Source organism: Anolis sagrei, chromosome 5 (assembly GCF_037176765.1).
Source record: "Anolis sagrei isolate rAnoSag1 chromosome 5, rAnoSag1.mat, whole genome shotgun sequence".
Lineage (NCBI taxonomy): Eukaryota > Metazoa > Chordata > Lepidosauria > Squamata > Dactyloidae > Anolis > Anolis sagrei.
In genome coordinates, this window is record NC_090025.1 from 174,441,832 (window position 1) to 174,457,469 (window position 15,638).

General features: G+C 38.3%; 1 protein-coding gene across 6 annotated transcripts in view; it reads left to right on the forward strand.

The window, feature by feature from the left end:
- DGKI (diacylglycerol kinase iota) overlaps nucleotides 1-15,638 on the forward strand; it is a 303,622-nt gene that overhangs the window by 131,918 nt on the left and 156,066 nt on the right. For all 6 annotated transcript variants that reach the window (XR_010910056.1, XM_060776823.2, XM_067469251.1 and 3 more), the window contains exon 2: nucleotides 7,105-7,213. Coding sequence is in view for 5 of the 6 variants with exons in the window: in XM_060776823.2 (XP_060632806.2) it covers nucleotides 7,105-7,213 (109 nt within the window). In the remaining variant the exon portion in view is untranslated. The remainder of the gene's footprint in view (nucleotides 1-7,104; nucleotides 7,214-15,638) is intronic.

The following is a 15,638-nucleotide window of genomic DNA, read 5'->3' on the forward strand; positions in this document are numbered from 1 at the left end:
TGACAATAGCTGAAACTCACTTTTACTTTAAAAGCATTTTGTACATTACATTACATTTTATGACCTCTCTGCTAACCTAGTGATATACACTTAATCTTTGTCGGAGGGGTACCTGTGGTTACTTCATATACCACCATCTGACACCTTGCTTATCTCCCTCCAATAAATGGATCTATTTATTTACAGCATTTCCCAACCCCGAAGGGGACTCAAGGTGGCTTTGCACATAGGCAACTATTCGATGCCATTAAAAAACAACATACAATCAGAATGAATATTTCAAATAGAATTATAAAATACATCAAACTATTTAAAAACATTTAAATCAATATAACCATTGTTAAACCATGCTATCCGTAATCCGGGAGAGAATTTGGTATACAAAAATTAGTCACCCAGCTAGTGACTGGCAACTCACTGACAGTGATGGTAACAAAAAATAAAGAGGCAATAGAGACAGAAAATCAAAATTCGGAAAATCAAAATTTAAACAGTAATGTGCATCTTAAAACTTATTTGTTATATCTTGACGAAGTTGCCTCCCATTTTTGCAAATTTGGAGACAACTAGATCTGCCACTGACTTAAAATGCTGGCATTTCAGGAATTCCATTCAAATGTTGTCAATAGTGAGGAGCCTGAGATTGAATTCTAATGATATTTGAAAAACCAAGAATCCTCCATCCCTAATTTAGGGCTAGAAAGGTCTTAACGTATAATGCTTTTTCTTCTTTGTTGTGCAATATTGAGGCAGTAAAAACATGCAAATTTATCTAGCTTGAATAATAAAGCAAAATGCAAATAATGAGTAACCATTGTAGTTCATTAAATGTGGGTGATACTAAGGAAGTAAGACTACATCCTTTTTCAGATGGATAATGTTAATCCCCAGGGGATAATTTAATGAGATTAATGCTGTTAGCTAATTGTGTGTGTGTGTGTGTATGAATGAGGGTTACTGAATGCCTGAATTGAGCGGATTGAGTAAGACACTGCATAGGTTTTTAAAGATACCACACACCCATCTTCTTCTCACATCAACAGTGTATTCTTTATGCAATAGATTGTGTCTTGGGTAATTTGTACCATAACATGAAGAAAATTAAGGCCAATAGATCCCGATGTTTGGTTTTGATTTCAAAGACTGGATAGTTTTAATTTTTCTTCTTGGTTTCTCAGGTGTATGAACTGTAGGTGTAGAGCCAGAGTCTCCTCTCCCCAGCTCCAGAGTGTAGTCTGCCTAGCGAGGTCTCCACACAACTGCCTTGTCTGGCTTGGTGCCCTCTAGACATCTTGGACTGCTTACCCCATGATCCCCATGACCATGTCCAATGGAGATTATAGGAGTTGCAGTTGCAACTCAAGTGGAAGGGGCCAGGTTGTGAAGAATTTGCAAGGTTCTTTGCAGATAAAGTTACTCAGATCTGCTCCATCCTAGACACCTCTATTGATAAGTTCTTTATCTCTCCATGGCTGAAAAAAGGCTGAAGTGTCTTATGAGGGGAAAATTTCTTAATGTGATGAGGCCGATTGCCTTTCAGGACACTTCTGCTTCTTTTCAATCGTGGAGGGCTATGCATGATGGTTGGAAGTAGTTTAACTCATGTGGTGAGCTCAGTGCCTCTCCATGCTTCAAAAGAAGCTGAAGTGTCCTGCAACAGGGACATTTCTCAATGTGATGTGGTTGTACGGATATGTAATTCAATTCTCCTTTTTTTTTTTTTTGGTGATCACAAAGAATGGATTTTTGCTTATCCGACATAATTTGCCATTCTCTAGCAGCAAGTGAATTCTGAGTTTGAAAAGGCAGCTACCTGGAACCAGTTAATTTACAATCAATGTGTTTGTTTGATATATACATATATATGTGCTCTGTCTCCTTTCATTCCTGGTGAGATTTTGAATTGAGAGCCACTTATGGGAAAACTGACTCTGTTTCATGTGTGCTATTTTTGTCAGTCTGTTTCCTAATTAGCAGTTCTTATGACAACCTCCTAAACTGCTTTTGTAACTAAGTAGCAGTCAAAGGAGTCACTGGAAAGAACAACTTATATCTGACAATAATTATATGCCACATTAACTCTGATGCATTGGGTGTATATACCAAACCTTTGTTCTTAGACATCTTCTTTTGAAGGGTCTTCCTCCTTGCTGCAGCTAGTATACAGCCAATATCTTAGCTAGGGATCCTTACATTCAAATTAACATTTTAAAAGTTCACATAGTAGCTAAGCATTGTACCCTGCTGGGCTGTAAATATCTACATGCCAGAACTAAGAAAGATTCTTTGTGAGAGACGTAGCCAAACAACCTCTTAAAGGGATTAAGGTTATTTTATTGTTAGAGGATCTGGACCAACACTGAGGTTTTGTTACAGGACATTTCCTCATTTATAATCCCAATTTGAAATTCTATCCAGGGACTGTTATGGGACCATCTGTAGCCAGGCATCAGGCATGTTGACATTATAAGCTGGTGATGGCTCGCTGACAGTTATTGTTCAAGACTTCCTGTCTAGGCAGTTTGGCACCTAGTAATAATGTCAGGGACTTTTTACAAAAAGGATGAGATAGGCTGGATCTACACTGCCCTATATCCCAGAATCTCATCCCAGATTATCTCCTTATGCCAGATTATCTGGCAGTGTAGACTCATATAATCCAGTTCAAAGCATATAATATGGGATGCGATCCTGTGATATAGGGCAGTGTAAAAGGAAGAAATTCTGGGTCATTCCCTTAAGCTGAATGTTAGGAGATTTAGGGCCCTTGGTTTGATCCAATACAGTTCTTTTTAATTTTCTCATAGCAGTGAAATCCATTTCAGGATTCACCTCGGAGTAAGTTATAGCAAATAACTTCTCCACAGTACTTTGTCTAACAATGGCTTTGTGTAGAGTGCTAGCTGCAAAGTTTATCATTTTTGTTGTTCTTCTGAATGTATTAATAATGCATTTTCCCCCTTCTGTTATTCATAATCTGGATGCTGTTGCTAGAATTCAAGATTTTATGTATAGGGACATATGTCCTTGGCTTAGACACTACAAAAGCCAAACTTGAGCCATAGTTTTTTTAAAATAATATGTCACCTGGTTACTACAGGGTTTCTTCAATTCGAAGATTCACTTCCCCCCATATAAACATCTATAAAATGTGGTGTATCTTGCACACACACACACACATCTACACCTATACACACGTACACACAGATAGTCCCTGAGTTATAAACATCCGACTTACAAATGACTCATAGTTAAGAATGGGGATGAGACAACAGGAAGTTAGAGAGATCTAACCCTCGGAAGGGAAATTATCTTGGGGAAGAATTATCATGGGAAAAGGTGTCTCCACTGAAGCTTTATTACCAATCCTTGCTCCCACAATGAGCCACATTTTTCAAAATCCAATTATCATGGAGACAGAAAGTGAGGTGATAGCTTCTGAATAGGAGCATAGACAGAAAAACAAACACCACAGGGTGTTAATCCTTCCCTTTGCTATCCAAATCTATCTCTATCTATCTATCATCTATCTTTAAGCCATATATAGATGTGTGTGTGTGGCTGGAGTTACGCTTAAAAATGTACCTGTTCTGACTTACAAACAAATTCAACTTAAGAACAAATCTACAGAACCTATCTTGTTCATGACTTAGGGAACTGTCTGTTTTTGATACTAAATTTGGTGTGTGTCTTACAAACAACAATGTCTTAGATTAGAAGAAATATGGTATGTAATATGTTTTCATGCAACCTCTTTCTAAAAGGTCTGATTAGTTTTCATTTTATAATTAGTTGGTTGATAAAGCTATCTACATGCATGTGTACTTGCACACGCACACAGTGTTAAAATAACAGTGTTCAGGAAAAAGATATTTAGATGATGAAAAGATTTGTTACAGAAGGCAACAATGTTAAAAGAGGCATTTTCCAATTTTGTGAGACTGATGGGAGTATTCCAAGAAAGTGCCAATTTTGATTAATATTTCTATTTAAAAAGACAGATGCCCTTTAGCATAGTCTGACCTATTCTTGCAGTAACTATTGCATTGTTGGAATGTTGTTAAGAAGAAAAATATCTTGGAAACAAATTTACTCGGTCATATTTTGCTGTTTGAATAGGAAGGTGCATGACTTGCAGCTGGAACAAAGTTCTTGTTATTTGCACCTGTTGTATTGGCTACTGTTGCAGTAACAGAGGTATTGCTTAAGTTTGCTTCCCTAAAACATGTGGCATGAGATTCACAATCAGCATTCCTCATGCAGACAACTTCCAATTGTGTTTGTATATGGTATTGTCCCCAATAAGCTATGGGCAAATACAAATAAGGGGGCTGTTCAGGTCCTGAACCAGTGCTTGGCAGCAGTGACTGTCTGGATGAGACTGAATCCAGACAAGACAGAGGTCCTCCTGGTGAGTCGCAAGACCAAACAGGGCACAGGGTACAGCCTGTGCTGAATGGCGTTACACTCCCCCAGAAGACACAGGTTCGCAGCTTGGGAGTGATCTTAGACTCATCACTGAGCCTGGAACCCCAGGTCTCAGTGGTGGCTAGGGGAGTTTTTGCACAACTAAAACTTGTGTGCCAGTTGTGCCTGCACCTTGAGAAGTCTGTCCTGGCCATGGGGGTCCACGCTCTTATTACATCCTGAATAGCAGTGCACTCTACGTTGTTGCCTTTGAAGACTGCCGGAAGCTCCAACTAGTCCAACGGTCAGCAGCCAGGTTACTCACCAGAGCGGCAAACATAGAGCATACAACCCCTCTGTTATGCCAGCTCCACTGGCTGCTGATCTGCTACCGAGCACAATTCAAAGGCAATGATGTGGAGGAGGTGATGTTCCAGCAGAATGATGTGTTCCTAGACCTGGATTTGGCACAAATCCACCTGGGGCAGATTTATTCCTGACTAAACTACCTGGTGTAGATGAGCCCTCAGACAATCTATCCACATATCTGCTCAGAAGTAAATCCCATTGAGGTTAATGGAACCTGAAAGATTGAAATCCATGCAACTTCATATGTGACCATTGGAATGAATCAAATTCTTCATGATAATCATGCCTTTTCCACTAACTAAATGTATTTTAGCTAATTCTATTCCATTTACCTCCTGGACCTGAAAGCATTGTATAGGATTTTCCCACTCCCACCTCTGTTTTTATCTTAGGCACTCTACCAGATGTTGTGTATGTGTGTATGATGCCATATGGTCTTAATTATTATTACATGTTGTGCTGTTACATAGGAACATTAGTACTGTATACATACAGAATCTTCCAGGAATAGAGCAAATTAGAGTTTCTGAAAACCTTGCTCACTGAATTTGCTGCTGCTTCACTCTTTTTAGATCCTCTCACATTGACATTTAGTTGCATATTTCAGAGACACTTCATAAAGTATGAATTAGCTCTGACTGCCCTCTTTTGGTAAGTGTATTTCTAGAGCTTTGAAAAAAAGATTTCCAGTTACTTACAACTACAGCATAATGATTGGTCTACAACATTCATTATTACAGCGAGCAAGACAACACTGCTTTTACTGAAATGTCTGTCAAATGTAGTTAGATTTATTGTCACATTTAAACAGTGGATAGTAGGCTATATATATTATCCTCATTGGGAATTCAGCTTGGAAAAGTGCTTTTAGGTTTGCTGTTATGTGTACTGAAGGAAAAAGAAGAATTAACAGATGTAAGTACACTGGCCACTTAAACATCACCAGAGAGAAAGAGATGGATGGAGAGAGGAGAGAGAGATAGGTAGCCAGCCAAATATCTATACATATGTATCACACATGATAATTTATTTGTATAGATCCAAATTTAGAAATAATTATGGGAAACTGAAAAACAAAGAAAGAAAATATAACTAGGATTCAGCAACAGTGGAAAGACCATAACAATGTATTATCCATGTGCAAACAGGAAGTCCTCTGTCCTTCCTCACTATGTTTATTTTTAAACTATACTTGGATGACACAATCCTTCAAACCAAGGCCTCTCATTTGTAAAACACAATGCATGGACACCTTGGATGAACATGCACATCCATGCATTGTAAACTGGATGGTTACAGGGTTTTATAAAGTGAACATGCTGAGCTTCCAGGAGAGGCTGAAATTACTGCCCTGGCACTCTCTCCTAGTTTGTTGGAACTGCTTTTCGGTAATGCTTCTGCAATAGCATTTTTGACATTTCTAGGAAGTCACATTTATCCCCATTGAACATGAAGCGGCATGACTTATATTCAGGATTAGCTAGCTTCCTATTCTAACCAAAGAATTGGGGAGGTATAGAGATATCTTTGTGTGTGGGGTGGGGGAGAGGAGGTCGTATATATTTGTACTCACACACACTTTTAGTGTGTGAAAGAGACAGAGAGAGACAGAGAGCACACTTATGTTAATTGTTCATTGTTTTCTATTTTAGTATTTTTGAATGTATTGTAGTGAATAGTAACTGTAAAAATAATGGTTATATTTAAAACACTGGTGTCCAGGCCGTCACTGCTTGCTGTTTTGTTATTGCTGTTGTTCAACTGAGTTGTTGTAAGTTTTTCAGGCTGTATGGCCATGTTCCAGAAGCATTCTTTCCTGACATTTCACCTGGCAGGCATCTCAACTTCTTGCACACTCTTTCACTGTGTCATGACAATTTATCCTATTTGATCAATTAGATAAATGGATAAACTATCATGACACTGTGAAGGGACAATCCCCTGTATCCATTTTCTGAGGGCACTTCTCAACATGTTCAACACATTTGTGTTCTTATCTATGACCTGAATGGCTTTGCAGAAAATAATCCAGAGGATATGATACACAGTTTGACATAGCCCTGAACCTCACTTGAAGTAACATGGACAAAGCAAAATACTTCTTAAAATATCTTGGATAGCAATGCTTGTCATTTCCTGAGAAATAAGACCCACTTAGTACTATATGGATGTCTTCCAAGTGACTATGTGTAGCCATTTCTATTTAAGAGAGCCTGCTGTTTGTGAGATAAAGACTGATTAAACTGAGGAACTTTCTGCATACAGATTAATAAAGGAAATTAATATGAGTCTACAGATATTTTAGATTTCTTTAATCATCTTTTTCAGGAAAGCCATCTCCAGATCTGGCCTTCAACATTTGGCCCCTGTTCAAAACCTCAATAACGCCATCACGAATGGACCAGTGAAGGAGTCAAGAATGGCGCTAGAATGGACTGTAGGTGGTTCTTTCTCTCTTTTCAATTCTAGATAGGAATATTAAGTCATGGATGGAGATAACAACATGGGTGGAATTAGAATAACTAGGAAAGGGGCGGGGGTGCTGCTGATATGTGAATGAGTGATTATTTCCTACCAAATTGCATGGATGTCCAGCCAAAGACAGTAATTCTGTTTATATAATTTGGATATATGTAATGACTTTATAACGGGTGTTATGAAAACAGTATTATTATATATACCATTATTCATCTAAAATGGAATGATAATTAACCTGTTTTGCTTATTCTTATTCACCTCTTCTTTTCTGATATTTCACTATCTTTTAAGACTTATCTCTACAATAGTTAAGACCAAGCATTTGAGCCCTTTTAAAACAGATGCACTTGGGACTTCCCCTCTGAAATGCCATGAGGTGTATTTAGGATTTCTTTCTTCTAAGCAAAAATTTTTTTAACACAAAGTTGTCAAGAACAAACTGCACCAGATGCCACAATATTAGATACAAGCATTCATTATCTTGGTTTATTTGATTGTGTGTGGGAGGCAGTTTACCAATAAGGTCTATAATGTCACTGTAAACTAATATGGGCCCAGTGAATATGCCATTGGATATTATGAGTCCCTTTGGTGCAGTGGGTTAAGCCGCTGAGCTGCTGAACTTGCTGATTAAAAGGTTGCCAGTTTGAATCTAGGGAGTGGGGTGAGCTCCTGCTGTTAGCCCCAGCTTCTGCCAACCTAGCAGTTTGAAAACTTGAAATGTGAGTAGATCAACAGGTACCGCTCTGTCGGGAAGGTAACAGCGCTCCATGCAGTCATGTTAACCACATGACCTTGCAGGTGTTTACGGACAACGCCGGCTCTTCACCTTACAAATGGAGATGAGCACCAACTCCCAGAGTTGGGCGTGACTGGACTTAATGTCAGGGGAAAATATTTACATTTACCTATTAGTGGTTATGGGGAAAATAGTTATTTTCATTATGTTCTGCTTTGGAGCATTCTAGAAGCACCTGGCTGACTCCTGCATCGGCTACCAATGCTGGGGATTGTGGGAATGACAGTCCCCAAACAGGCTAAAGCAGGGGTGCTTTTATGTTCTTAAAACAACACACTCATGAAAGCAACAATGGGCTTTTCTTCTTATAGCACATAGGGCTGTGTAGACTACAACTCCAGGGTGTCTTTAGCATGACATTTAACCAAGAGGGCCTTTCTATGTTTTCCAGCTCTGGCATGGGCTGCATCATGCTACAGAAAGAAGAATGTTTTCCTATTAATGCATGGACATCATTGCTGAGAGGTCACTCTTTGTTGATCGTAAAGCAGTCAGAGACTAGATACAAATTTAGATTTCTCCTGGATACAAATAGCACCTTGCATTATGCCTGCCATGGCCTATGAATCTGTAATGGACACTTGGAGAACCACAGGCAACTTGGCAACACATCCTTATTTGGGTTTTTCTCTGGGGAATAGTGGTGTAATTTATAAGTATCCAGCTCCATCACCTTTTCAAGGACACAGATGAGAAGAGAAACTAGCTGTCTTCCCAAATGGGTTGTAGAAATAGGCCATTTTTATCTTTAGCAATCTAAGTTTGGAAGTCATAAAGAAAGTATGTGAACTGTGACAGGGATATAATAGCAGGGAAAGAAAGCAGATGGTCTCCACATTATTTTAATTTTTTTTTTAAAAAAATCAGAATGAGGTAACAACATGTGGAAAACACATTTCCCCCCACCTCTCTTTCAGCTCTTTTAAATCTAAATGGTGTGAATTTTATGAAAGCTCCAATGAGAGTAGACCTAAGGCCCCATCTACACTGCCATATAATCCAGCTCCAGAATGCAGTCTAACTGCACTGAATTGCATTATATGGCAGTGTGGATTCATATAATCCAGTTCAATGCAGTTAAACTACATTCTGAATCCACATTATATAGTAGTGTAGAAGGGGCCTAACTTCATTTAATTGCTGAGCAATGACTCAACTCTTATCCAGATATCATTATTTTAATAGTACTCTGCTTTATCTAGAACTGCAATAGAATTCAGTTCAATATTTTTTTGCAAAGTAGGTACTTGAAATTATTTAGTCAAGTTTTACTACCAGGTAAAAGAAAAGGTGGGATTCAGAATGTTTTGTGATCCACATAATACTGAACAGAACTTTCATAGTGTTATAACTGCTACCCCTTCAAATGATCCTTTTCAGTCTAGAAAGACTCTCCCTATATCCCTATGTTTATCCTAGAATACTTCAAAGTACTGGAAAACAAATCCCTTTGTCCACTAGGAACAATTAGTTGTTCCTGTAAAACCAATAATTTTTAGACATGCATACATTAAATGTGAGACATAGAAAGTGGGATCATAACTGCTGGACCCATCTCCCATTTTGCCACTTCTCACTAAGGGTGCATCTGTGCTGTAGAATTAATGCAGTTTAACATCATTTTAATTGCCATGGCTCAATGCTATGGACTCCTGGAAGTTGTAGGTTCACAAGGTCTTTCACCTTATCTGCTAAAGAGTGCTGACGCCTCACCAATCTACAGCTTCTATGATTCCATAATGTGAAGTTTTGGCTCTGCCTTTTCCTCTCCTCTGCTTTAGTTCCCCCTATTCATAGATTTTCCTAATAGTGTATTTGTATTAATTTTGGGTGGAGCTTAAAATCCCCCCCAGATGCCAGCTTTAGTTGGTCTATTCCATTTCCCTGTATTGAACTCTCTTGTTGGACTCCTCCCCTTTTCTATAGCAGAACTACTGTGATTTAGGCTTAGGATTGTCTGGTAATCCTAAACCCAAGCAATTCAAACAGGCATCCTTAGCACCTGAATTCAGCAGTATTTTACATCCTCAGTCCAAAGGACAACAGAAGCTTATGACTAGATTATGCTTCACAAGAAAGAAGATTAGGACAGTTTATAACCATCGTTTTGCAACAGAGGCAGAAGATTCCAAAGAGATGATTGCAGTCAGCAAAGGCTCCTTTTGTAATGTATTGTATTAAGTTACCTTATGATAGTCCCAAGTGAAGTTAACCCTTTATTCATCTTGTTTGCAATGAACACATTTTGGTTGTCTTTTTACCTTGCCTAAAGTGCCTCTAAAGTACTAAGGGTCTTAATCTTAACAGAAGGTCTACAGATAGCCCCCGAGTAAAGCCAGACACTATAGTTTTCCCAGAGGCTCAGGCATGCCATCATACATAGCATTGAGCCATGACAGTTAAAGTGGTGTTAAATTGATTAATGCTACAAAAACCAGTGTAGTGAAATGATTAACAGTGGTTCTCAACCTGTGGATTCCCCAGGTGTTTTGGCCTACAACTCCCAGAAATCCCAGCCGGTTTACCAGCTGTTAGGATTTCTGGAAGTTGAAGGCCAAAACATCTGGGGACCTACAGATTGAGAACCACTTGATTAGAGAGTTGGAGTAATGCTAAGGAGACCTGAGTTCAGATTCCCAATTGTCTGACAGGGGGGTTGGGACCATCTTGTTACCTAATCTACATTACACTGCACAGAGTTGTTATGTTACAGTGGGGAAGAGAACCATGCATACTACCATAAGTTCCTTTGGCAAAAGATGAGCTAGAAATCAGAATGGCAAACATTTTGCCCTGTGATTTTTGCATACTAGCCAGAAGATTTGAAATAGACATCTTCAGGGGACAAAGTATCATGAAAGGGTCAATTCTGTTCCCTAAGGTGCATTTTATATATATATGGAAGCAACCTCTGAATAGTCCTATGGTTCTAGATTATTATTACTTTTTTAGATAAATGGTTTAGATTTAAAAATGGAAACATTGATCCCATATGCCCTACATACAAGAGCAAGCTAATGTAGGGCAGGCTTGAGCTAATTATCTTTCTTGTATGACCTCCTGTTCTGCTTCCACCTGGGATCCATCAATGAGTATTAAATTTAAAAAGCAAGAAAGCATATATATTATGCATATGATTTCTGAGCCAGAGAGGATGGTTAAAAAAGATAAATGTTTAAAAATCAGGGTTTTTTTTTTTTTGCTATTATCAGCTTTGCTGTAATAATATTTTATTTATTTCATCTCTATTTGTTTTGGAAAACAAAACAACAACAACAACAACAACAGCAAAACCTTTATGGTTTTGGATTTTGTGCCTGGCCCTACTAACCTATTACAGATTCACAAGGATGTAGCCAAAGGAAAAAAAGGTGGGGGCAAAGTAGGGGCATTCTCACCATGAGAATCTTGCCCTTTTAATGAAGTTTTCCTCCAGTCGCCATATTGCTAACATTCCAGAGAATGAGACTTTGAAAAAAAATACGCCTAGATTTTGTAGATGAATGATGCAAGCATTCCCTTGGTACCTTTGCCTGCTGCTTGTCTTTGAGTGCCTAAACTATATTTCTAAATGCTAAGCTGATGTTTTAGGTTATTGCTAGAAATGTGAAGGACATTTTTATTGGGAGGCCAGAACTCTGATTTATGTGTGGGCCAGTGCCCGCATTTCATTATTCCTCCAATAGCTGGGCCCTTGCAGAGTTCAGACTTGCAATCTGGTATTTCCTTAATGGAATCATAGAGTCATAGCATTGAAAGAGACCCTAAGGCAGTGGTTCTCAACCTGTGGATCCCCAGGTGTTGTGATTTACAACTCCCAGAAATCCCAGCCAGTTTACCAGCTGTTACGATTTCTGGGAGTTGAAGACCAAAACATCTGGGGACCGGACCCACAGGTTGAGAAACACTGCCTTAAGAGCTATCCAATCCAACCTCCTACCATGCAGGAATACATAATCAAAGTACTCCCTGCAGATGACCATCCAGCTTCTGTTTTAAACCCTCCATGTTAGTAATATGGAGAGACTCCACCACACTCTGAGGCAGCAGCATATTCTACTGCCAAACAATTGTTATTATTGGGAAGTTATTTCTAATGTTTAGGTAGAATTTCTTTTGCAATCGTTGAGTCTATTGCTCTATGTCTACCCTCTGGAACAGTAGAGATTATATAGGTTTTCAAATATATAAAGATTGTTATTGTGTCACTTCTCAACGTTTTCTCTCTCCAAATGAGCTCTCTAAGCAGCTCCTCACAGGGCATGTTTCAAGGGAGGACTATGACAGGACATGTTGGGTTACATTCAATTTGTAGTTCCATCTTAAGTAGACCAATTGGCATATGGCATTCATGTCCCTGTGATACTGCCATATGTGTTGATGTAGTTGTGTCAGTGTAGTGCCCCAACAGGAGTCTAGCCAATAATACTTGGAAAATAACTTGGAAAAGTTATTTCTGTGCTCTAGAAATTCCAAAACACCCTAGCCAGTATGCTAACTGGAAGATTCTGTACTCGAAAAAAAAGTTTTCCAAGTCTAGTTAACCTGTGGCATTATGTGAGTAGCAAAGCCCTGTTTTGCTATTTCCTTTATTTTCATTATGGGAACAGGAATGTGGACAGATTTTTTTTTCTTAAAATGTCTTTCTTTAAAAACCCACATTTTTCTTTTCTTTTCTTTTCCTTTTCTTATTTTGTTTATTGCAATACTCCTTTGGCATTGATTTTTTCATGACTGATTTCCATGGTGAAAGGAGAAGTGTTTTCTGTTTCATTACATTTAAACTGTCAGGGAGATTGAAAATGAGAAGCTAGACAAAAAAAGAAAATGTTGACAGTGCAGGTGATCTGTAAGCTGTCTGCTGTTGGACACCATCTGGTTCTAAAGCAAGAATTTGATTTGTGAATTTTTCAGCAGAGAAGCCAAAATGTCAGACATAGTCAATGCATTTTCCATCATACCACAGTTCTGGACTCCCTTGGTTTAAAGCATCATGTTGTTCATTGTTTCTTTCAAATTAAGTTGGAGTTAGATCAAGATCCTTCTGAAACTGTATTGTACTTGCCATGCCAGCTGGAGGAATCTAGGATTGTAGTCTAAAAAAATTAGATTTCCAATATTTGGTCCACATGCTATTCGTCTCTATCTTCTTGTTTTGTCCTACTCAAGGTTTGCATGGAAGCATTTCAGGACCTTGGACAGATCCACATGACAGGCACTCAGTGGATGTCATAGGAAGAACTGTTGTCCCCTGAGGTTAATCTCAACCCATCATCCCTACTTTTGACCCTCAGGAATAGAAACATAAATTGTCACATATGTTGTTCTCTCATTCAAGAACAAACATCTCAGCAATTAGAGTTAAAAATTAGAAGACTGTTTTTACATTGTATTTTAGCATTTTAGATCAAATATTTATGAATATTGTTTGCAAAATATAGTGTTTTGTGCAAAATATATATTTTGTGCTAAGAGGCTTTGAAATAATCTACACTTTTTAATGCAAAACCCAACAGATAGAGGTAAAGAGCTCATATTTTCACTTAATATAGGAGATGTTTGATTTAAATTATAGTTGTTGTTTTTAAGTTGCTCTTTATGTGGGATTTTCTTGGGCTTTTATATTTTTATTTACCGTTATTGAGGCATTGAATGTTTGCCTTTCTGTTTGTTGGAATCTGCCCTGAGTCCCCCAGGGGAGATAGGGTAGAATATAAATAAAGTTGTTGTTGTTGTTGTTGTTGTTGTTGTTAGTGCCTTACATAGATCATTAAAAATTTAGACAATCTGAGTTTATTCACTGCCCCATGAACATTGGAATCACCAGGTGCCCTATCTTTGCTTATGAAATGACATGGTCTTTATGAAGGCATTAATTTGCTGGAGTTGCCATCTTAACAGAGTTGGTTTTGAGAACCAACTCTCTTAAGTATTTTTGACCATTAGCAAACTTCATAACACATCTCAGAACAGTACCATATAATGCCTTTGGCAAATGCTGTCAACCTATGACTTTGAATTTGTATTCATAGTTTAGATATGATAAAAGTATTCCATGCTTTCTAATCTTCCTTTTGGGTCTGCAAAGCTGTGAAAGCTTGCATACAAATTGTTCTTTTCTTGTATATTTTTTTCTAAATTGTGAGTTCCATGTTCTCTGAAGTGAGAATGTGATCCTATCAGCCAAATTCTATCAGGCATATTTTATGGATATCTTTGTCAGTTACAGTGCAATGAGTTGGTAGACATTTTCTGACCATTTGAGCATAGCAACCAACAAAACTATTTGAGCCTTATAGGATGTTGTGTTGGGCAACCAGAAGTATGCACAAAGGTCCATGAATGTCATGGTTACTGATGTACATGTATAATTGAATCCAAGAATAATATTGAATTATTCAAGAGAACAAGTGCTTTGCCAGATCAGATCAAAATCCTATGTGAGTGGTGCAAATCTTGTGGCCTATGGGTTTTGTTCAATACACATTTTGCTATCCTAGATCATTCCTGCTGCCCATAACTATAAAGTAGCCCTCCGAAAAGGCACCACTTTCTCTGAAGTCATTTGCACTCAAGTCCCTTCCACCAAAGCAGAGTTAAGGCACCATTCTTAGGGCACCACTTTCCCTGATGTAGAGTTTAGGCACCTTCCTTAAGGCATCACTTTCTTTGGGGTCATTTACACTCAAGTCCCTTCCACCAAAGCAGAGTTAAGGCCCCTTCTTTGGGGTTGTTTACACTCAAGAATCTTCCACTGAAGCAGAGTTGAGGCATCTTTCTTAAGGCACCACTTTTCCTGTAGTCGTTTGCCCTCAAAAGCCTTCCACTGAAGCAGAGTTAAGACACCCTTTTAAAACACTTCTTTCAGTGGGACCCACACCATCTCAAGGAACTGTAGCAGACTACCCTCTAGAATACTCACACTTTCACATCACTAAAACCCTCTAAAATGTAGATTTCCCTGACAGTTTCCATCTCACTTTAAAACCAATGCCTTTAGTCATTTCTATGCAAATGAGCTTTGCGGGATGATTACTCCCAGACTCTAAAAACCTCAGTTTCTACACACTTCAGAAACTGAGTCCCACAAGAACCGACAGGAAATACTCTGGCATTGTTTGATGGGCTCCGTGGGACTCATTATTTAAAATGTCTTTAAAATGTGTAGAAATGGGGGAAAGCCAGAGTCTGATGAAGTCCTTAGTGAACACTCAGGAGCGAACCTTCTCTGCAACTTCTTTCAGATTGTGGATCTCTCTTCCATGGGGTGACCAGTTGGCCCTCTCCCTGCTTTTTTTCTATTGGCATGTGGAGACATTTTTATTTAGATAGGATTTCAATTACGAAACTAGTGTATTTATAAGTGTTGTATTTTAAGAAATAATTTGATGGTTTATGTTTTTTGATGTTTATATCTGTAATTTTATTGTGTTACATTTTTAATCTGTGTTTGATTTGGTTTGGTACCCATGTAAGCCACCCCGAGTCTCTTTGGGGAGATGATGGTGGGATACAAAAATAAAGTTGTTGTTGTTGTTGTTGTTGTTATAATTATTGAAACTGAGTTTTTATTTTGTAAAATTGA